The sequence below is a fragment of the Bombus terrestris genome, chromosome 14, assembly GCF_910591885.1.
Source record: "Bombus terrestris chromosome 14, iyBomTerr1.2, whole genome shotgun sequence".
Taxonomy (NCBI): Eukaryota; Metazoa; Arthropoda; class Insecta; order Hymenoptera; family Apidae; genus Bombus; species Bombus terrestris.
In genome coordinates, this window is record NC_063282.1 from 260518 (window position 1) to 282589 (window position 22072).

Genomic DNA, 22072 nt, shown 5'->3' on the forward strand with positions numbered 1-22072 from the left:
GTTGTCCCACGTTGTCCCACGTTGTCCCACGCTGTCCCACGCTGTCCCACGTTGTCCCACGTTGTCCCACGTTGTCCCACGTTGTCCCACGTTGTCCCACGTTGTCCCACGGTGTCCCACGATGTCCAACGGTGTCCCACGATGTCCAACGATGTCCAACGGTGTCCCACGGTGTCCCACGGTGTCCCACGGTGTCCAACGTCGTCCAACGGTGTCCCACGTTGCAGTCCAGTCCAGATCATCCAAAATTCTTTTGGCGTCATTTGGAGATCCAAACCGGACTGGTGCGTAGTTCTTAGCTTGACATCGTTTTCCAAAGATTAATCAACGGATTAATTTTTTGGAAAACGATGCCAATTACCAGGTCTCACCACGAGGAGGTGACTACGCAAGAGACCCGCCCATGGGTTATTTAACTTTATACATCGATCTCGATATTCAACCTATTGGCAGAATATCGAGTACCGTCTCTACTTAACCATGGGCCTGCGTAAAGAGATATGGGAGTATAAAAGTTGTTAATTAATGGTTTGATTGTTATAAATTAATGATATAATTGTTATTAAGTAATGGCTTAAATATAATAAATTAATGCTTCAATTATTCTTAAGTAATGGTTAAAATGTCGTTAATTAATGTACTGATTCTAATAAATTAATAGTTTAATTGTTATTAATTAATAAGGCAAATGCTATAAAGTAATAGTTTAAATGTTATAAATTAATGGTTTAAATGTAGTAAATAAATATTTCGAATGTTGTTAATTAATAGTTTAAATGTTAAAATAAATGTTTTGAATGTTGTTACTTAATGGTCGAATTGTTGCAAATTAATAGATTATATGTTACAAATTAATAGGTTAAATGTTATAAATTAATAGTTCGAATGTTAGAAATTAATGGTTTAAATGTGTAAAGTAATAGTTTAAATGTTGTAAATTAATGGCTTAGACGTTATAAATGAATAGCATAAGTGTTATAAATTAACAGTTTAAATGTTATAAATTAATTGCTGTAATGTTATAAATTAATAGCTTAAATGTTATAAATTAATGGTTTGAATGTAGTAAATAAATATTTCGAATGTTGTTAATTAATAGTTTAAATGTTAAAATAAATGTTTTGAATGTTGTTACTTAATGGTCGAATTGTTGCAAATTAATAGATTATATGTTACAAATTAATAGGTTAAATGTTATAAATTAATAGTTCGAATGTTAGAAATTAATGGTTTAAATGTGTAAAGTAATAGTTTAAATGTTGTAAATTAATGGCTTAGACGTTATAAATGAATAGCATAAGTGTTATAAATTAATAGCTTAAATGTTATAAATTAATAGCTTAAATGTTATAAATTAATAGCTTAAATGTTATAAATTAATGGCCTAAATGTTACAAATTAATAGCTTAAATGTTATAAATTAATAGCTTAAATGTTATAAATTAATAGCTTAAATGTTATAAATTAATAGCTTAAATGTTATAAATTAATAGCTTAAGTATTATAAATTAATAGCTTAAATGTTATAAATTAACAGTTTAAATGTTATAAATTAATTGCTTTAATGTTATAAATTAATAGCTTAAATGTTATAAATTAATAGCCTAAATGTTATAAATTAATAGCTTAAATGTTATAAATTAATAGCTTAAAGGTTATAAATTAATTGCTGAAGTGTTGTAAATTAATAGCCTAAATGTTATAAATTAATAGCTTAGATGTTATAAATTAATAGCTTAAATGTTATAAATTAATAGCTTAAATGTTATAAATTAATTGCTTAAATGTTATAAATTAATTGCTTAAGTGTTGTTAATTAATGGCATAAACGTTATAAATTACAAGTTTCAATGTTATTATTTGATATTTTTTTTTATTTACCTTATGTTTAAGTTTCCTTTCGATGTTCACTCTCCGGGAGTTCAGGCACGAAAGAGCTCGCGCGTGACTTGCGTGTTCCTTATATGACTTGTCAAGGTGTCGGGATGTTAATCAAACGGTAACGATGTTTTGACGTAGCAGCAGGCGGTTTTTCCATTATAACAAAGTCAAATTGAACAATTTCTTAATTTTTAACGTAAATTGGCGTCTTTAACTATTTAATACGATATCCATTTTTATCATTTTAATAGTTTCTATAAACTAAGACTAAATCCACACTTCTTTGATACTAGTTTTCGACTATCAATTAGTTTGAACAAAAAGGGAAAAAGGCCTAACGGCAGTCGATTACGTTACTGTGAATTAAGTTAAGGTATTAAATAATTAGACAGATAAAATTCATATTAAGCGTTATATTATATTATCGATATTCGTTCATTTACTCGTGCTAATTAAAAAATAAAATGTTCTTTTTTCTTGAATAACATCCACATCTCTGTTTGCGATATTTAAAATTCTTACCTAATGTTTACTTAACATTCAGGTTCTTTTTTAATTCCTCTCAAATTAAACGAATAAATCTACTCGTTATAGTTGTAACATAAAATGTTTTTTTTTCTTCAATACCGCCTCCATTGCTGTACGTGATACAGTTATTAATTATGTAGCTAATAGTATGAACTAATTGGCTGTAATCGCGGTTAAATATTTCTTCGTTAAATCTATCGATCTATTAGGCTATTACCGACAGACTTATTGATTCCTTGAAGAATGGTTTGATTCTTATAAATTAATGTTTTAAATGTTGTCAATTAATGTTTCGATTGTTATAAATTAATAGTTTAATCGTTGTTAATTATTTGCTTAAATGTTATAAATTAATGGCTTAGACGTTATAAATTAATAGCTTAAAGGTTAAAAATTAATAGTTTAAATGTTATAAACTAATAGTTTGAGTGCTAGAAATTAATGGTTTAAATGTATAAAGTAATACCTTAAATGTTATAAATTATTAGATTAGATGTTGTAAATTCATGGCATAAATGTTAGAAATTAATTCCTTAAATGTTATAAATTAATAGCTTAAATGTTATAAATTAGTGGCTTAAATGTTGCAAAATAATAGCTTAAATGTTATAAATAAATAGCTTAAATGTTATAAATTAGTGGCTTAAATGTTGCAAAATAATAGCTTAAATGTTATAAATAAATAGCTTAAATGTTATAAATTAATGGTCTAGAAGTATAAGTTAGTGGCTTAGATGTTGTAAATTAATGGCTTGGACGTTATAAATTAATAGCTTAAATGTTATAAATTAATGGCTTAAATGTTATAAATTAAAAACTTAAATGTTATAAATTCAGAGTTTAAATGTTATAAATTAATGGTCTAGAAGTATAAATTAGTGGCTTATATGTTGTAAATTAATGGCTTGGACGTTATAAATTAATAGTTTAAATGTTATAAATTAATGGCTTAAATGTTATAAATTAATAGCATAAATGTTATAAATTAATTACTCAAGTGTTGTAAATTAATGGGTTAGACGTTATAAATTACTGGTTTCAATGTTATTATTTGATATTTTTTTTATTTACCTTATGTTAAGTTCCTTTCCGATGTTTACTCTCTGGGAGTTCAAGCACGATAAAGCTCGCGCACGACTTGCGTGTTCCTTATATAACTTAACAACGTGTCGGGACGTTAATCAAACGGTAACAATTTTTTGACACAGCTGGAGGTGGTTTTTTCATTATAACAAAATCAAATTGAACAATTTCTGAATTTTTATCGTAAATTGACGTCTTTAACGATTTAATACGATATCCATTTTTCCCATTTTTATAGTTTCTACAAACTAAGACTAAATTCACCCTTCTTTGATACTAGTTTTCGACTATCAATTAGTTTGAACAAAGAGGGGAAAAAGCCTAACGGCAGTCGATGACGTTACTGTGAAATTAGTTAAAGTATTAAATAATCAGACCGATAAAATTTATATTATATTATCGATATTCGTTCATTTACTCGTGCTAATTAAAAAATAAAATGTTCTTTTTTCTTGAATAACACCTACATCACTGTCTGCGATGTTTAAAATTCTTACTTAATGCTTACTTAAAATTCAGGTTCCTCTTTAATCCCTCTCAAGTGAAACAAGTAAATTTACTCGTCATAGTTGTAACGTAAAATGCCATTTTTTTCTTCAGTACCGCCCGCGTCGCTGTACGTGATACAGTTATTAGTTTTGTAGCGAATAACATCAATTAATTGACTGTAATCGCGGTTAGATATTTCTTTGTTAAAACTATCGATCTATTAGGCTATTAGCGAGAGACTTATTGATGCCTTAAAGAATGGTTTGATTCTTATAAATTAATGTTTTACATGTTGTCCATTAATGTTTCAATTGTTATAAATTAATAGCTTAATCGTTGTTAATTATTTGCTTAAATGTTATAAATTAATGGTCTAGAAGTATAAATTAGTGACTTATATGTTGTAAATTAATGGCTTGGACGTTATAATTTAATAGCTTAAATGTTATAAATTAATAGCTTAAGTGTTATAAATTAATGGCTAAAATGTTATAAATTAATAGTTTGACTGTTAGAAATTAATGGTTTGCAAGTTTATGACGTTAACTGAAGCAAATACACATAATACAACAAAAAAAAAATTGAATTCCATAAGTGAATTATTGAGATATAACTCAATTTGAAACAATAAAATAACTTATTAAAAATTCGTTTGAAATAAGAGAATGATCTCATATATCGGAAATAAAACAATAATTTATTTAACCGAACCTATTGACACTGCATACACAATTTCGTGTTCTGAAAAAGGGACATTCGAGTCATTGTTCTAAACTGTTTAACGTTCTATTTTCGCGGCTCAAAACTTTTGAATATATCGAAAAGTTATAAACTCTAACAGGACCGCAATAATTTTCTCTTAAAAATGGGAAACTAAGAAGAAGCCCGAACAAACAGACAATGAAAGAAAAATCGCGGCGCGAACTCGTTCGTTCGCGATCTTTCCAAAGAATCAATGGACTTACGCAACGCACTCCCGTGCACAAAATAACCACAAGATTCAATGCAAAAAAAGAATCGATTTTTATACTAGATTCCAAGTCAGATAAGTACCATTATACAGAATGGGCTCAGAATGGATTTGAGAGACAAGACATATCCCATGGTGTCCAACGGTGTCCCACGTTGTCCCACGTTGTCCCACGTTGTCCCACGTTGTCCCACGTTGTCCCACGTTGTCCCACGTTGTCCAACGTTGTCCCACGTTGTCCCACGGTGTCCCACGATGTCCAACGGTGTCCCACGGTGTCCCACGGTGTCGCACGGTGTCCCACGATGTCCAACGTCGTCCAACGTCGTCCAACGGTGTCCCACGTTGCAGTCCAGTCCAGATCATCCAAAATTCTTTTGGCGGCATTTGGAGATCCAAACCGGACTGGTGCGTAGTTCTTAGCTTGGCATCGTTTTCCAAAGATTAATCAACGGATTAATTTTTTGGAAAACGATGCCAATTACCAGGTCTCACCACGAGGAGGTGACTACACAAGAGACCCACCCATGGGTTATTTAACTTTATACATCGATCTCGATATTCAACCTATCGGCAGAATATCGAGTACCGTCTCTACTTAACCATGGGCCTGCGTAAAGAGATATGGGAGTATACCACGCGACAGTGTGAAAGAATTAAGCGACCGCGAAGCGAAAAATAAGGAGGACAATTTTTTCTGTGTAGTAAGCAAGAGGATGAAGAGAAAAGAGATTTTTATTTTTCGTTCCAAGATGGATCATTGTACCGAATAGAATCACAATACACTTTACATCTGTATTTACCTTATGAATAATTAAGGCCAAAGCGCCCATACCCCGCGGTTGCCCACGACGTCCCACCCATCGGGAGGTATTAGTCCGGTCTAGATCATCGAGACAGTTTTGAATGATCTAAACTAGATTGTGTTGGAACAGTTTTTACCATGATCTCGTTGTTCAAATGTTATAAATTAGTGGTTTAAATATTATAAATTGATGCTTTAATTGCTATTAAGTAATGGTTTAAAAGTTGTTAATTAATGGTTTGATTGTTATAAATTAATGATATAATTGTTATTAAGTAATGGCTTAAATATAATAAATTAATGCTTCAATTATTCTTAAGTAATGGTTCAAATGTCGTTAATTAATGTACTGATTCTAATAAATTAATAGTTTAATTGTTATTAATTAATAGGGCAAATGCTATAAAGTAATAGTTTAAATGTTATAAATTAATGGTTTAAATGTAGTAAATAAATATTTCGAATGTTGTTAATTAATAGTTTAAATGTTAAAATAAATGTTTTGAATGTTGTTACTTAATGGTCGAATTGTTGTAAATTAATAGATTATATGTTACAAATTAATAGGTTAAATGTTATAAATTAATAGTTCGAATGTTAGAAATTAATGGTTTAAATGTGTAAAGTAATGGTTTAAATGTTGTAAATTAATGGCTTAGACGTTATAAATGAATAGCATAAGTGTTATAAATTAACAGTATAAATGTTATAAATTAATTGCTGTAATGTTATAAATTAATATGCTTAAATGTAATTAAACGTTAAAAATTAATAGTTTAACTGTTAGTTAACTGTTAATTAATGGTTTAAATGTATAAAGTAATAGTTTAAATGTTGTAAATTTATTTCTTAGACGTTATAAATTAATAGCTTAAATGTTTATAAATTAACAGTTTAAATGTCAGAAATGAATGGTCAAGAAGTATAAATTAATGGCTTAAATGTAAGAAATTAATGTTTTAAATGTATAAATTAATAGCTTAAATGTTATAAATTAATAGCTTAAATGTTATAAATTACTAGCTTAAGTATTATAAATTAATAGCTTAAATGTTATAAATTAATTGCTTTAATGTTATAAATTAATAGCTTAAATGTTATAAATTAATAGCCTAAATGTTATAAATGAATAGCTTAAATGTTATAAATTAACAGTTTAAATGTTATAAATTAATCGCTGTAATGTTATAAATTAATAGCTTAAATGTTATAAATTAATAGCCTAAATGTTATAAATTAATAGCTTAAATGTTATAAATTAATAGCTTAAAGGTTATAAATTAATTGCTGAAGTGTTGTAAATTAATAGCCTAAATGTTATAAATTAATAGCTTAAATGTTATAAATTAATAGCTTAAATGTTATAAATTAATGGCTTAAATGTTATAAATTAATGGCTTAAATGTTATAAATTAATAGCATAAATGTTATAAATTAATTACTCAAGTGTTGTAAATTAATGGGTTAGACGTTATAAATTACTAGTTTCAATGTTATTATTTGATATTTTTTTTATTTACCTTATGTTTAAGTTCCTTTCCGATGTTCACTCTCCGGGAGTTCAAGCACGAAAAAACTCGCGCGCGACTTGCGTATTCCTTATATAACTTAACAAGGTGTCGGGACATTAATCAAACGGTATCGATTTTTTGACACAGCTGGAGGTGGTTTTTTCATTATAACAAAATCAAATTGAACAATTTCTGAATTTTTATAGTAAATTGGCATCTTTAGCTATTTAATACGATATCCATTTTTATCATTTTAATGGTTTCTACAAACTAAGACTAAATTCACACCACCTTGATACTAATTTTCGACTATCAGTTAGTTTGAACAAAAAGGGAAAAAATGCCTAACGGCAATCGATGACGTTACTGTGAAATTAGTTAAGGTATTAAATAATCAGACGAATAAAATTCATATTAAACGTTATATTATATTATCGATATTCGTACATTTACTCGTGCTAATTAAAAAATAAAATGTTCTTTTTTCTTGAATAACACCTACATCACTGTCTGCGATGTTTAAAATTCTTACTTAATGCTTACTTAAAATTTAGGTTCCTCTTTAATTCCTCTCAAGTGAAACGAGTAAATTTACTCGTCATAGTTGTAACGTAAAATGGCTTTTTTTCTTCAGTACCGCCCGCATCGCTGTACGTGATACAGTTATTAATTTTGTAGCGAATAACATCAATTAATTGGCTGTAATCGCGGTTAGGTATTTCTTTGTTAAAACTATCGATCTATTAGGCTATTAGCGAGAGACTTATTGATGCCTTAAAGAATGGTTTGATTCTTATAAATTAATGTTTTACATGTTGTCCATTAATGTTTCAATTGTTATAAATTAATAGCTTAATCGTTGTTAATTATTTGCTTAAATGTTATAAATTAATGTCTTAGACGTTATAAATTAATAGCTCAAATGTTAGAAATTAATGATTTAAATGTATAAAGTAATAGTTTAAATGTTGTAAATTAATGACTTAGACGTTATAAATTAATAGCTTAAATGTTATAAATTAATAGCTTAAGTGTTATAAATTAATGGCTTAAATGTCATAAATTAATATTTTGACTGTTAGAAATTAATGGTTTAAATGTATAAAGTAGTGGTAGAAGGACGTCTGTCCTTGTCGCACAATATAGCTTTCCTTGTCTAACAGGAGTTGTGATATCTTCTCGTACATTCTATGCTCCTTGTTACTTTCCCGCAGTTCCGGCCGTCTGCCATAGATCGCAGCATCGATCATATACGTGTTTTTTTAATTCATCGAATTTTCGATAATTCGGTTAGTAACGATTATCCACGACGATACCTCGTCACCCGAGGCGAATTTTCGCATGGTTTTCTCTACACGTAGTTAATTTACGGTCTTTTGTACACGAAGAACTTGGCACAGTTTCTAAGCAAGTTCCTACAATTCCTTGGAGAGTGAATTAATCGTGCAAAAGATTAACTATAACAACCAATCGTGAAGTTGGTCAGTGGTCAACCTATAGTCACCTATTTCAGAAGGAGATGAATTTATATAATATTTGGATTCATGACAACTGCAGATATTTTACAACATTGTTAACTTTCTCAATTCGACAGAATATTTTATATCGATTAATAAACTTTCTCAACCTTGTACAACAATTACGTTAATCCTTAAATATACATGTAATTCTGATATTTTCACACAGATAATTCTGTTCTAATTCTGTTTCTAATATAAGATTACGTTAATGTGTTGTTGTAGGTCAATTATTCGTTTAATTACTTACTTCGTTTTATTTAATAACGCTTGTAATTTGTAACTGTAATATGCCTCTATATTTAGAATAGCATATTTAGGGTAGAATTCCCTCTATATTTGAATCTATTGTGCGATAAATGCTCGTGTCCTTACCCATCTACATGCCATGCCTACCCTGACTAGGCACGGTACTTTTCTTCTCTTCCTTCCCATACTTACCAAACGTACAACAAAAATTGCTTACGGGAGCAAAATCGGGTAGCTTTCATTGCTTCGAACCGGTTTGTACACACCACCCCGGGGAAGAAATCCCAGGGTGAAGAAACGAGCCTCCCGCAACGACAACGGGGCTCCGCACGCAGCCTCGACAATCCAACGCGCCACCAAAATGTTACGAGTCTGATGTAACCCCAAATTCTTTTACCCTGACGTCACCTTAGGCGACCACCTCTAGATATTCTCCGGACAGTTGACACCTCTAAATATTCTCCGGACAGTTAACAGCTCGCCATCCTGATAAGGAACTTCCAAGAATAATATCCCCTCCATCATTTTCATAGTATTTAGACTCCGAATAATGACGGCCGAGCCAGTCTGAATTATAATCCGATACTGGAGCATTGTAATATTGGTACTCAAGGGCCTTCGACTCTTGAGAAATAAAGTTTATATATATATATCACCACGAGAGTTATTTTTTACGCGACACCGACAGCTTACCGCGAAGCTAATCGGGCTCATTACGTGTTGCTTGCTTAAACGAACATTTATGCTTAATCCATTTTTTCCACAATCACCGCTCTTTTATCTTCTATCTTTTCATCAAAAAAATATTTTAGATACATCCTATTATTCTCTACCCTTTATTCCATTAGCCACCCATTTACCATTTATATTAAATTTACCAAATCCTATACATTTCTCTCTTCTTTCTGTGCCAACCTTCATTTCTCAAATAACATTGCGCCTTTCAACAATTTCCTTTCTCTCTATTCCCTTCCGCTAAACCTTCTTCCAACGTTCTTCTTTCCTGCCTGATTCCGTAACGCGCCACAATTTTCATCCACGCTTATACCGCGGATCTAATTATCATCATATTTCCTAGAATTTTATATAAATACTACCTTTAATAATAGCATTCTATTTTATTACTAATATCTTTCATTCCTTTAAACAGAAGTCATTTAACGTTAATCGCTTTCCGTATAGTATCCCGGTAATTACAAAATTTCAACCGTGCTATTCTTTACCAATATATATATCTCCGTGTTATAGTTACTATCTTTGCTAATGGTACTCTATACCATTGCCCGTACATTTTACTACATGTTTCTTAGCCTAACCATATCCTTAATCTTTCAAGACTATTCTATCTATCTATCATCTATATTTCAATCCTAATTTCACACTTTATGGTCAATAATGGTTGAATAAACAACACGTATATACATCTTCCAAATTTATTTTTTCTTTATTTATTCTTTAGTCTCCTAAATACTAAACAAATCTGTTCTTCTACCATCCACAAAATCCAAAATATTGCCTTACGTATTACTTATTAACATTTTATACTCTTTTCAATCCTTTCTTACTTGTATCGACTTCCAGGAGTCTAACGTCTACAATCTTTTTACATATTTTACAGTCTTAATTCATCATAATTGACGACATCTTTATTACATACCTCGTCTCCTCATCACGCCTTATACTTTTACGCTTTTATCATTACCTGCTTTACGCAGAACACTTTGCATTACCAAACGTTTCTATTTACACATCTCATTTGCGCATTCATGCGTTATTCGAATATTCGAAGGGGCGTTTGCTCCTAACATGAACCGTCTTTTCGGTATATCAAGCAAATTTATACCAGAAAGGAAATAAACGTAGATTCGCATAGATACACGTCGCAGTCCAATTCTTGGTTAAATTTCGCCCATAAGCGTTGGTCATCTCTCTACTTACTCGTCTCTGCTTGTAGGGAGTAGGGAATGATTGCATATCGTGTCTATTCAATTCTTAGTCAATGATAAAAGCCAGACAAATAAGGTTAAATGTTCATATTATACTGTGCAATGTATAAATAGTAAACAGATTAGTAGCATTGCCTTTATATTTTGTGAACATAAAATAATATACGATCTATTCATACATTGCATATATTATTTATATATTATAATAATAACTCGTGATTTTTTAAAATATCAATATGAGGCCACAAGTAATTGACACGAAAACTAATTCTCACGCATCCGGAGAAGCTGATGAATGCCTTTTCGAATATTTACACGCTGAGATAGTTAATTATACTCTGAGTAAATCATGTAAAAATAAGGTAATTATGCACAATACCATAAATTTTACATAATTCAAGAATTTTGCACTACGTGATATTATATAGGTATTTCTCCCTATTTTTTTTTTTTTTTGTATCCCCTTATATCCTTTATCATTTTATATATATTTGACTAAAATTTTTTGTTTAAATACGGTAAAATAGTTTGAATCTTTCTTAAAACATTATTTTTACAATTATCTTTTAAACTCTTAAATGTTATATTTTATTGTATACTTTAATTTTATTGACATATTTAAAAATACACATCACTAGTTGAGCAATATATAAAGAAATGTATTAATCCTATAAATATACGATTAATACATTTTTTATCATTTGTTATGATAATATATTTTTAGATTTTTAAATCCTACAATAAAGCATTAGTCACTCAGTGAAAGAGAAACTAGAAATGTCTTATTATTTTTTGTAATTATCAATTTATAAATATATCAAATTTACGAATTTTAATATCAAACCTTAAAATTCTCGTTTTAATATCCAATTTTGTTGGATCAAATCCTGATACTTTGATATTGAAATTTAAATATTATAAAAACATTATAACTTGTACGATAATATCTACATAATATCTAATGTATAAAGGAAGGGGAAGAGGAGCTGTCTCGACTAGAATGGATGGGATTCAGTGTTGGCTACAGAATCATTGAACGATTGACGAGGGAATGGAATCGGTTTAAGGATGAATTGGATATGATAAAATTTATTTGTACTGATTTTTGGTCTGGTCTTTATCATAAACAAATTGATAATTTAAGGACAAATCACCATGGTGTATATGTATTACAAGACAACTCATTTCGGTTATTGAATAAAGTAGGTACTAATAGTAATAAACAATATCTTCAGGAAAGTCCACGTTTATTAACATTTACTTGTGGTCTTTTAAGAGGAAGTTTAGCTAATCTCGGAATTATTAGTACCGTTAATGCAGAAATTTCTACGTTACCAAGTTGTAAATTTCATGTACAGGTTCAAAGAATTTAATACTCGTAAATACGATGCAAAATCATGTTCAATAAAAGTTAATACATATTACGAAATAATATTTAATGACTAGGTTTTTCATAAAAATCAGAGAATCAGAATATAACGTTTCGTCTAGTTGTAACAACAGGTAGTACGTTAAAACGTACATTTGATTGAAGTTTCATAAACCATATATTTTAATGCAAAATAATTTTTATAAGGATTTATTTATTAAAATCATTATATTTCTACAAATATGTAAAATTAATCATATAATAAGTTTCACATTTCTTTCAAAATGAGTACTTATATACGTTAAATGCATTGTATAATATTTAATTTAAATGCATAAAATAACTGGAGGTGCTGGTTATAAGTATCCAAGTACATATATCCAATTTTTCTTGTAGCTACAGAGTATAATAAAGGTAAAAACTATGAAAAACATAATTATAATGAAACAAACGAGTAAGATAATCTTAAAAGTGGTTTAACGATTGTATGTTAATGTTTAAGACCTGATACATCGAATGATTATTAGATGTTGTATCCATTATTTTTAGTAATAAAATTCAAAATATGAAATTGGTTTATGACTCCAACAAAAGCATCATCGCGTTCATCATCTAAAATTACCGCATACGGTTCTTTTTCAAGAATCCGTGATAAATATCCAAGAGATGCTGAATACTTAACTTTAACATATTGTTTAATCATAGTCTTTTCTACAAAGTCTGTATAGTTTACTGCACCAGATATTATGTTCGATAAAATTCTATTCAAACTAATAACACCTTTTATATGTATATCATTATCGCTAATAAGCAGTAGTTGTATATCTGTATTTTTAATCATTTGAATAGCTTCTTGACATGTTACTGTATTTTCCTTCAACAAAGGTTGTTTATCAAAAGATAAATTTGAAACTTTCATATTCCACCACCACTTATTTGTTTCAATTTGACATGTAGCTTGCTGCAATTTATTCAATGATACATCATTTTAATTTATAATAAAACAGACGTACAGTATTTGTATAGATTGAAATTATGTATAATTTACCAAAAATCCTCTAGCTTCCATCCAGTAGTCGGATACAAATTTAGTTAAATAATTTCGTATTCCATCGGGTAAAACAATAACTATACGTTTTCCTTCGGGAATATCTTTAGCTATCTTTAGGGCAGCTATAAGCGCAGAGCCGCTGCTACCACCACATAGTAAACCTTCTTCACGTATAAGCATTCTAGCAGCATTTAATGATTCGTAATCCTCAGTATTTACCCATTTATCGATTACGTTACGATCTAACACTGTAGGTACAAAATCATAGCTAAAAACAATTTTATTGATCATTCAAAATGCAAAAAACAGATACTGCATCTTGATATAACGGAAAAGGATGTTATACCCACCCAATTCCTTCTACTTCGTAAAAGCAAACTTCTGAATCTTGCGATTCAGGATCTAAAATACTTCCTTTGGGATTTACGGCAATGATTTTTATATCTGGTGATAATTCTTTCAGTTTTCGCGCAATACCTGAAACAGTACCACCAGTGCCCGCACCAGCTACTACATAATCTAATTTCCCCTCGCATTGCTTCCAAATTTCAGTTGCAGTTTGATCATAATGAACCAATGGATTTGCTGGATTGGTATACTGAGCGATATAATATAAATAGAAAGTAATAAAGTTGTACGATATTCAATAACAATATACAAACGCGTGTACACATATATGAGACATTACCTGATCAAGAATAATGCTATTTGGTATCTCTGTTTGTAATTTTTGTGCAACGCTGATATGAGCCTCTGGACTATCCCAACTTGCTTCTGTTGGGGTTCGAACAATTTCAGCACCAAGTGCACGAAGTGTTGACACTTTCTCATCAGACATTTTTTCTGGCATAACAATAATGCATCTATATCCCCTAACTGCAGCAACCATCGCTAAACCAATTCCAGTATTACCACTTGTAGGCTCGATGATGGTATATCCTGGCTTTAGCAAGCCTTTCTCTTCTGCATCCTGCACCATCCTATATGCGATTCTGTCTTTCACAGAACCACCAGGATTAAGAAATTCACATTTTACATCTAAAAATAAACTAATATTTAATTATATCAAATTTCCAAATTACATATTGAATAAGCAAAATTAATACTAACATATTTCACATTTAATCCCACAAGATTTTGGGATGTTATTTAATTTTATAAGTGGAGTTTGTCCAATAGTAGTTAAAATATCAGGAAGTATCTTGGTACGGTCACCATTTCTGAAATAAAAATCATATTAATACAATGTAAAAAAAAATCAACATTAAAATTCAAAAAAAGAAAAAGAAGCTACGTATAAAATATAAACACTTGCATAACAAAGTAAATAAGCATACTATACAAATACTAAGAATAACAGTATTATATTTGATTTAAAATCTTCCAAGTATTTTTTATTTTTAAAGAATATGCTACGTATAATAAGAAAGACAAAAAGAATTATTTATTTGAATTTTTGAACCAAAACTTTAGATTAGTCTTAGATCTTTGAAATAAATATTTTCTGCTATCTCAAATGATTATAATATGTTATTGATTTACGAAATTCAATTTTCTATAACTAAAATTTCATTAAAAAAGCAAATTTTTGTAATAAATTATAGTCTTCTTACTCTAATTTTTAAGTACTTATTATTCCAATTTCGAAAGTAATAATCTTATAATCATGGATCATTCGATGCTGCTCTAACAATATAGTATAATGATGGACAAATATAAATGAATAAAATTTAAAGAACATATATACACGCAGATGTGTTCAACTTTTAAGTCACATAACTACATAGTTGTAAGAAGTTAAATAGAGAACATACATACGGATGTGTGTTTCTCCTATTATACAATGTTATCTACATCAAGAATTGTGAAATTTATTCACAGAAAAATATAACCTACATTAATAAAAAAAATAAAATGAAACGGTTATGTAATTATGTAATTATTATACGTATAATGGACTTAATCAACGATATGGTTGTAGATTGTAATTTTTATGTTATAATTACATCTTTATTATACCGCAAGTTATTATTTGATTATACCTTCTATCTTTTCACTGAGTATGACGATGACGTATCTATGACAATAATTTCAATTACACTAGATTAATACTTCTAATCTTTTTCTTTTTTAGTTAATACTTTTGTTATAAACTTACTCCATTCTACATGTATGTGGTGAATTTGTTGCGTTTAACTCCCACTTGCAGCTACTAGATCGATTAGGCTTCTTAAATTCCATGATCAAGATTCAAATTACACTCCAGTTTCTTGAATAAAAAAATAAAAATAATCTTCAAACTCGATACAACCAAACGATTTAAATATTATATGTACAAGATTTTTTAACTAATATGTCTCAAGATTAATAAAAACGATGATGCTTGCGATGAATGCTACATGCATGTGCTTTATCTAATCGTCTATCATCTAAGTGTTGCAACAACTGCTTATTTAACATTATTGGATATCTTTTTGTAATCATGAATTTTTATTTCGTTTTTTACTAATAACGTACTCGCTATTACAAGTGAAATGCAATTACTAAAGTATAAAAATAAAAAAAAAAAAAAAAATATATATATATATATATATACATACATACATATATATACATTTATATGTACATAAATGTACCTATACGTAATCAATTAATGAATTTGCAGTATTCATGAAAACTATTATGCAAATGTCACAATAAAGACATTACGTTAAAATTTAAGGACTAATATATCTGACCATTTCTCGATAATTGATGATTACATACTATACATAAGGCTTTTGCAAAGAATGTTGTTACTAACTGTGTTATTTAATATATATGCATTGATTAAATAGAAAAAGATACAACTACATTCACGAGATTTATCCAGCTTTTATTTTACGTAATTAACACATTTTATTTTGTTTTACTAAACGATTATTGACTAAACTATGTTATAATATTACGTTCATGCTAATTTTTTGAAAATTTTGATTCGTATCAGACCGGAAAAGAGAATATGCCATTTCAAAATGGTGGATCGTTTTTGAAGCACTCATTGTCGGTACTTTTTGTTTCTTTTTAAACATTGATATACATTGATAAAAATTTTGTTAAGGAAGTACGAACTTGATAATTAAACAAAAGGTTAATAGTTATTATAAGTCTACATGAATGACAACGATTGATGCGTGTTCGGTAACGGCTTACGTTTTTAGTTGAAATGGATTATCGTTACCGCAACGATTATACAGTTCGTAAAAAGTCACACGTATGTTCTGCTTCTAAAATGTATTAACAGTAAAAAATAGTGCATTACATTATCGGTACATATTGTATTGTAATGCCATCGTTCGGTAGAAATTATTCTATTCTGTTTTAAAATTGTGACAAGTTCATAGCATTCATCAAACAAAACTTACGAGTACACTGTATAATTACATATTATGCACTTTGAAGTGGAATCTGTTCAAAAATATCCAACCACAAACATGTATGTAATTTTACAAAGAATTTTACAGTGATATTCTTATTTCACATTATTTTGTATTTTTTCCTTTTTTTTATTGTTTATTCATTTCTTTTGCATATATATTTTAAAGTAGCTGTTTTAATATATTTTTATTTTTAATGATTTGCAACTTTAATTTGATAGGAATAAGTCAATGGAGGACTTGTTAATATATAATCGTGAAGTTATGACCGAGTTGGAAAATCAGAATCCAACAGCAACAAACATAGGCAATGGTATATCAGATAATGTACAAGAAAGTGGCGCAAGTGGAGAAAAGAAAGATAGTCCAGTTTCAAGTCCAAATTTATCTCCACGCCCTAGTCCAAAAGTGCGTAATAAACGAGATCATTCTAAAACAAGTCATGATTCAAGTACCAAGGAATCTAATAGTGTCAACAAATTGGATGATCATCAAGTAAATTTTAAGATTTTAGCATTAAAACATCTTTTGTTATAAAATTTTCTTTGTCTCAAATTAATGCATAATTCATTTTAAAAACATAATATAGCAACAACAAGATATAGCAAACAAATCGTCAGATTCTTCTCAGGCTGTAAAAAGTTCACATGAGGGTAAAAAAGAAACACGGAGTAGTGAACGAAATAAAAAAAAATCTTGGTATCACGTTTTATATCCAACTTACAAATCTAGATCTGATGATTTTAGGCGTATATTTAAAGATGTACCGGATGATGAAAGATTAGTTGTCGGTAAGTAATTAATTTTCATGTAAGATTTTTTAATAATAAAATATAGTACATGGTGCTGTTAATACTGATACTTCATTTTTCTTAACGCTTCTGTTGTAAACTTATTCCAAATTTTAAATCATTTTTATCACTATTATAATAATATTAGTATATTAATCATATCAGATTGCAAATATATTTAAACATAACAGAAAATATATAATTTCTAGATTATTCGTGTGCACTGCAACGTGAAATATTAGTTCATGGAAGACTTTATGTATCTCAAAATTACGTATGCTTTTATGCAAATATTTTTAGTTGGGAAACTCTAGTATGTTTACGCTGGAAGGATGTTACATCTATCACCAAAGAAAAAACTGCACTTGTGATACCTAATGCAATTTTAATATGCACTGCCACTGATAAGTTTTTCTTGACATCTTTCGGTGCAAGAGATAAAACATATGTAATGTTATTCCGTGTATGGCAAAATGCTCTTATTGGTGAGGTATGAGAATTATGTTACAAACATTTATACAACATATATGGAACATATTACAAATATTTATTCGTATTAGTTTTATATAAAATGATATAAAAACTTTCAATATAATTAGACGTCGAAGTGTCTAAATAAGAAATTAATTGTTTTTAAAGCCAATGAATGCACCTGAAATGTGGCAACTTGTACATTCTTGTTATGGAGATGAATTGGGTTTAACATCAGATGATGAAGATTATGTTCCGCCATTACCAGCACCTGATGAAGAGAAGTTATCAACAAGATTATCCGTAGAATCATTTTCCGAGGTAATTTATATATTAACATATCAAAAATTAATGCATGATTGGTGTTAGAGTATATTATCAATCAGCGTGTGCTATTTTTGTTTTTCAATATCATTAATTTTAATTTAATTTCATTATGAAATGATGTGTTTTATATCAAAGGTAGAAAGTGGTAATACAGAACATGCAGTAACTCGAGTGCCAGATACAATCTCTGAAACAAAAACAGAAGTTCATCATTTGCCTCGACCAGATCCTATTATCGATGCAACAGACCTAAGTGATACAACAGAAAGTGAAGCAGAAAAGCATGCATGTAAGTTTTTGATAGTGGTTTTTTTTTTTTGTTGAATCTCTTTTTGAAACTCCTCCGCTACAAAAGACATTAACATTAGGAATGTATGTTACTTACCTTACAAATGTGAAGAATATAATATTAAGATAGATTTCAAAACATGTCGCAAAGGTATAAATATATTTTACCATATAAAGATACAATTTTTATATCTACATAAAAGAATAAATGATAATATTTGTAATCGCGTGAATTAGTTCAGCATTGAAATAATGATGTCCACTGTACATTTGTCGTTTATTACTTATTTTTAGCATCAGCATCAATTTTCGCGCGATATGTGGGTTGTTACTATTACAGAATTTCTTATTAAACCAATTTTTTTCTACCTACGCTCCATAGTATAGTAATTATATGCAGCCTTTAAAAATAAAACTGCTTAGTTATTCTTTCAACGTTTCATTGAAGATATGCGCTTGGTGACATGTGATTCGTATCTAACAGATATTATTCAAGAGGTTTCGAATAATGTTTACATGGATAAGCAAGAAAGAATTAATTGTATGGTTTGTACATTTTACTGATTCCAATATCATGGACTTCTATTTACTATCATTTTTATTTATTATATTACTGTTACTTGTACCGTTTGATGAATTTTTAAAACGTTTATGCTAGATGTACAGTAGAAAAAAGTTATTTTCAATAATTTTTATACCAAATTATTTTTATGATACTCTGTTATAGATTAATTCATGTTTATATGATCCTTCTTTATATTCTTAAAATACAAAAACACGTGATTTTTTAAAATGGTTAAAATTTTCTTTGAAAATTTGAAAGTTAGATTATTTTTAAATACATTGCAAAAAAATCCAAAAATATCTTTTGATATTTTGATATCGATTATCCTTTGATCTCAATGATACAATGTCATTTAAAATTAGTGGAATATAATTATCAACTAGTTGCATTTTGCTTCAACTTTTGAAGCTATGTTGCTATCTATATTCCATTAATAACGATTAAATTATTCTTCATGTTGTTATATAAATGTTTTAATCATTATGATTTCAGTAAAATTAGGCGTTCGAGGCAGTGTAGTGTGTACCTCATCACATGAAGGCCGTCAAATAAGCAAGGCTACATTCCCTATTCATATTGATCAATTATTTACCTTGCTATTTACAAACTCAAAATTTTTCTTAGATTTTCAAACTGCTCGTAAAACTACTGGTGAGATATACAAATTCACATATTTAGTGTCATAAGAAGTCTATAAAAATGATAATATTAATATAGAAATATTTTTATGACTTACTTATTATTAACATATTTAACCTTAATTTATGACGTTATCTTATCAGAAATATTCATCTATTTAGATCTAGTACAATCAGAATGGACTCAAAACGAGCAAACTGGTCAGAAAGTTAGAAATTTATCGTTTACAATAGCATTGTCTCAAGCTATTGGACCAAGAACCTCTCATATTTCAGAAACTCAGGTTGTTATTTTCATAAAACTATTAGCAATTATATATATATATATTAATTACAAAGTGCTTTTATATTTACTAATGCCCTATTAAAATAGTTTTCTCAAATTCGTTTATATATAATAATGATGACTTATAATGGAATTTTTAGATAATGTTACCATGTAGCAGACCTGGTCATTTATACAGTATTGATGTAGAAAGCGTAAATGCTGGAATCCCATATGCAGATTCATTTTCTGTATTACTCCATTATTGCATTACGAGCGCTTCTGAGAATGAAACAAGTATCGCAATTTATGCTCAAATAAAGTACAAAAAGAATGTATGGGGTTTTGTAAAAAGTAAGAACTTGTGACATGTGTTTTTCTTATTTATAAGTGATAATTATATATTTTGAACAATAACAGGCGTTATTGAGAAAAATTGTTGGGCTGGAATAGATGAATATTTTACGAGCTTGATAAAAGCACTAACGGTAGAATGTGAAGAAACTACTGGAAGCGGAGGAGTGAAAAGAAAAGCAAGAAGACGACGTCGTGCTACCGGCCCTGGTATTTCTTTACAAACTCATTCTTCAGATCATACGTCTTCCGCTCTACAAAACTCTTTAAACATGCCACATATTAATGATAATACTGGTATGAAATCAATGGTACAATAAGATATTAAAATACAGTATATAAGAATAGAAATTCATAAAACTCAATACGTGCAAATTTTTCATGCGCAGTTTCTGCTACTCGAGGTGACTCAAATATGATAATCAGTTCAATGCTATTGATTGCTGTCTTATGTTTGATGGTAATTAATGGTTTATTGTATTATAAATTATGGGGCTTAGAAGAAGCAGCAGCCTATACTATTATGGATTTACATGTATTAAAGTACGTATTAGTACATTAAATGTTTAATGATAAATTACTACATAAAATTGATGTTTATATTAGTATTTCTAATTTTTCAACATGTAGAAATACACCAAAAACCGAAGAAGATTGGATTCACTTATTGCAACAACAAGAAAGTTTGCATAATATAGAAATGAGAAAATGGCAAAGAGTATTACATACTGCTGCACAATTACTTAGACAAGTAAAATTTCTATTCCATTATAGATTATATACGTAATATATATTCTGTTTGTATAGAATTACAATAGTAGATTATAACCGATTAAAGTTATCTTCTTAATTTTAAAGACAGAGGAATCATTAACAGAATTACAAATGAGTATTCATCCAACTGCGACGGAAAAAATGTTCTCTGTGTTAAAACCGAGCTTGAAAAGCTTTAATTCGCGTACAACAGAACAGCGAAGTCACTCAGAAATGTAAAAAAGAATTGTGTAAAAATATTCCGATAAAAGTAACGTGAGTATTATAATGCGATAAGTTATTAAAAGTCATGATTCTAGTAAACTTTAATTAAGTGTACTTAATAAGAAGAATATAACACTAATTATTGTTGTACTTGCATATAACTTATAATTAGGTACACAAGTGCGCTCTGTGATGATGATGATGATGATGATGATGATTGTTGATAACTCCAAATGCACAACAATACATACGCAAACTTATGATCAATAGGAAATGCAATTTAAATTTGTTCGTTTTTATTACTTTTAATGTTTCTAGTATGTTGTATATGTACGTAAATTTTTTCCATGTAGAATATTAAATTAAATTAAGTTACATTTTTAATATATTCTTTATATTATACACAAAAACATATATATATATATATATATGAATTCATATTTATATGTTTGTTTGTGTGAATGAAAGTTGTATATTAGCAGAATGTAAAGAAAGAATAAATAATTTTTAGAGCATTCTAGTCTTAAGAATTGTACTTCTCCCTATCATTTCAACAAAATTTTTTACTTTTCTATTTTAA

General features: G+C 28.8%; 3 protein-coding genes and 1 long non-coding RNA gene across 7 annotated transcripts; 2 read left to right on the top strand and 2 right to left on the bottom strand.

Moving 5' to 3' along the window:
• Positions 1 to 10455: 10455 nt before the first annotated feature.
• On the bottom strand, positions 10456 to 11003 carry LOC125386296. Its single transcript, XR_007226308.1, has 2 exons — positions 10691 to 11003; positions 10456 to 10632 (listed from the first exon to the last, which is right to left on the bottom strand). It is a non-coding gene; the product is annotated as an uncharacterized LOC125386296 (long non-coding RNA).
• Positions 11004 to 11044: 41 nt separating this feature from the next.
• Positions 11045 to 12919, top strand: LOC100644577 (trafficking protein particle complex subunit 6b). Its single transcript, XM_003400386.4, has 2 exons — positions 11045 to 11341; positions 11951 to 12919. Exons 1-2 carry the CDS (start codon positions 11216 to 11218, stop codon positions 12350 to 12352), a joined length of 528 nt encoding a protein of 175 aa, XP_003400434.1. The 5' UTR covers positions 11045 to 11215; the 3' UTR covers positions 12353 to 12919.
• Positions 12543 to 15871, bottom strand: LOC100644376 (cystathionine beta-synthase). 4 transcript variants are annotated; one of them, XM_048411882.1, is made up of 7 exons: positions 15558 to 15868; positions 15442 to 15476; positions 14510 to 14619; positions 14088 to 14437; positions 13750 to 13997; positions 13397 to 13667; positions 12543 to 13309 (listed from the first exon to the last, which is right to left on the bottom strand). In XM_048411882.1, the coding sequence occupies exons 4-7, from the start codon at positions 14376 to 14378 to the stop codon at positions 12872 to 12874; spliced, it is 1248 nt and encodes a 415-aa protein (XP_048267839.1). In that variant the 5' UTR covers positions 14379 to 14437; positions 14510 to 14619; positions 15442 to 15476; positions 15558 to 15868; the 3' UTR covers positions 12543 to 12871. The 4 variants fall into 4 exon arrangements, with proteins under 4 accessions (XP_048267839.1, XP_003400433.1, XP_020722138.1 ...); XM_003400385.3 differs by lacking the exon at positions 15442 to 15476 and having other exon boundaries at positions 15558 to 15871; XM_020866479.2 differs by having other exon boundaries at positions 15442 to 15580.
• A 522-nt stretch (positions 15872 to 16393) lies between these two features.
• Positions 16394 to 22012, top strand: LOC100644266 (protein Aster-B). The gene is made up of 14 exons (XM_012315934.3): positions 16394 to 16874; positions 17037 to 17310; positions 17405 to 17606; positions 17816 to 18096; positions 18246 to 18398; positions 18540 to 18693; positions 19750 to 19908; positions 20058 to 20179; positions 20322 to 20514; positions 20581 to 20811; positions 20904 to 21057; positions 21145 to 21265; positions 21373 to 21543; positions 21665 to 22012. The coding sequence occupies exons 1-13, from the start codon at positions 16828 to 16830 to the stop codon at positions 21505 to 21507; spliced, it is 2226 nt and encodes a 741-aa protein (XP_012171324.1). The 5' UTR covers positions 16394 to 16827; the 3' UTR covers positions 21508 to 21543; positions 21665 to 22012.
• The last annotated feature ends 60 nt before the right edge of the window (positions 22013 to 22072 follow it).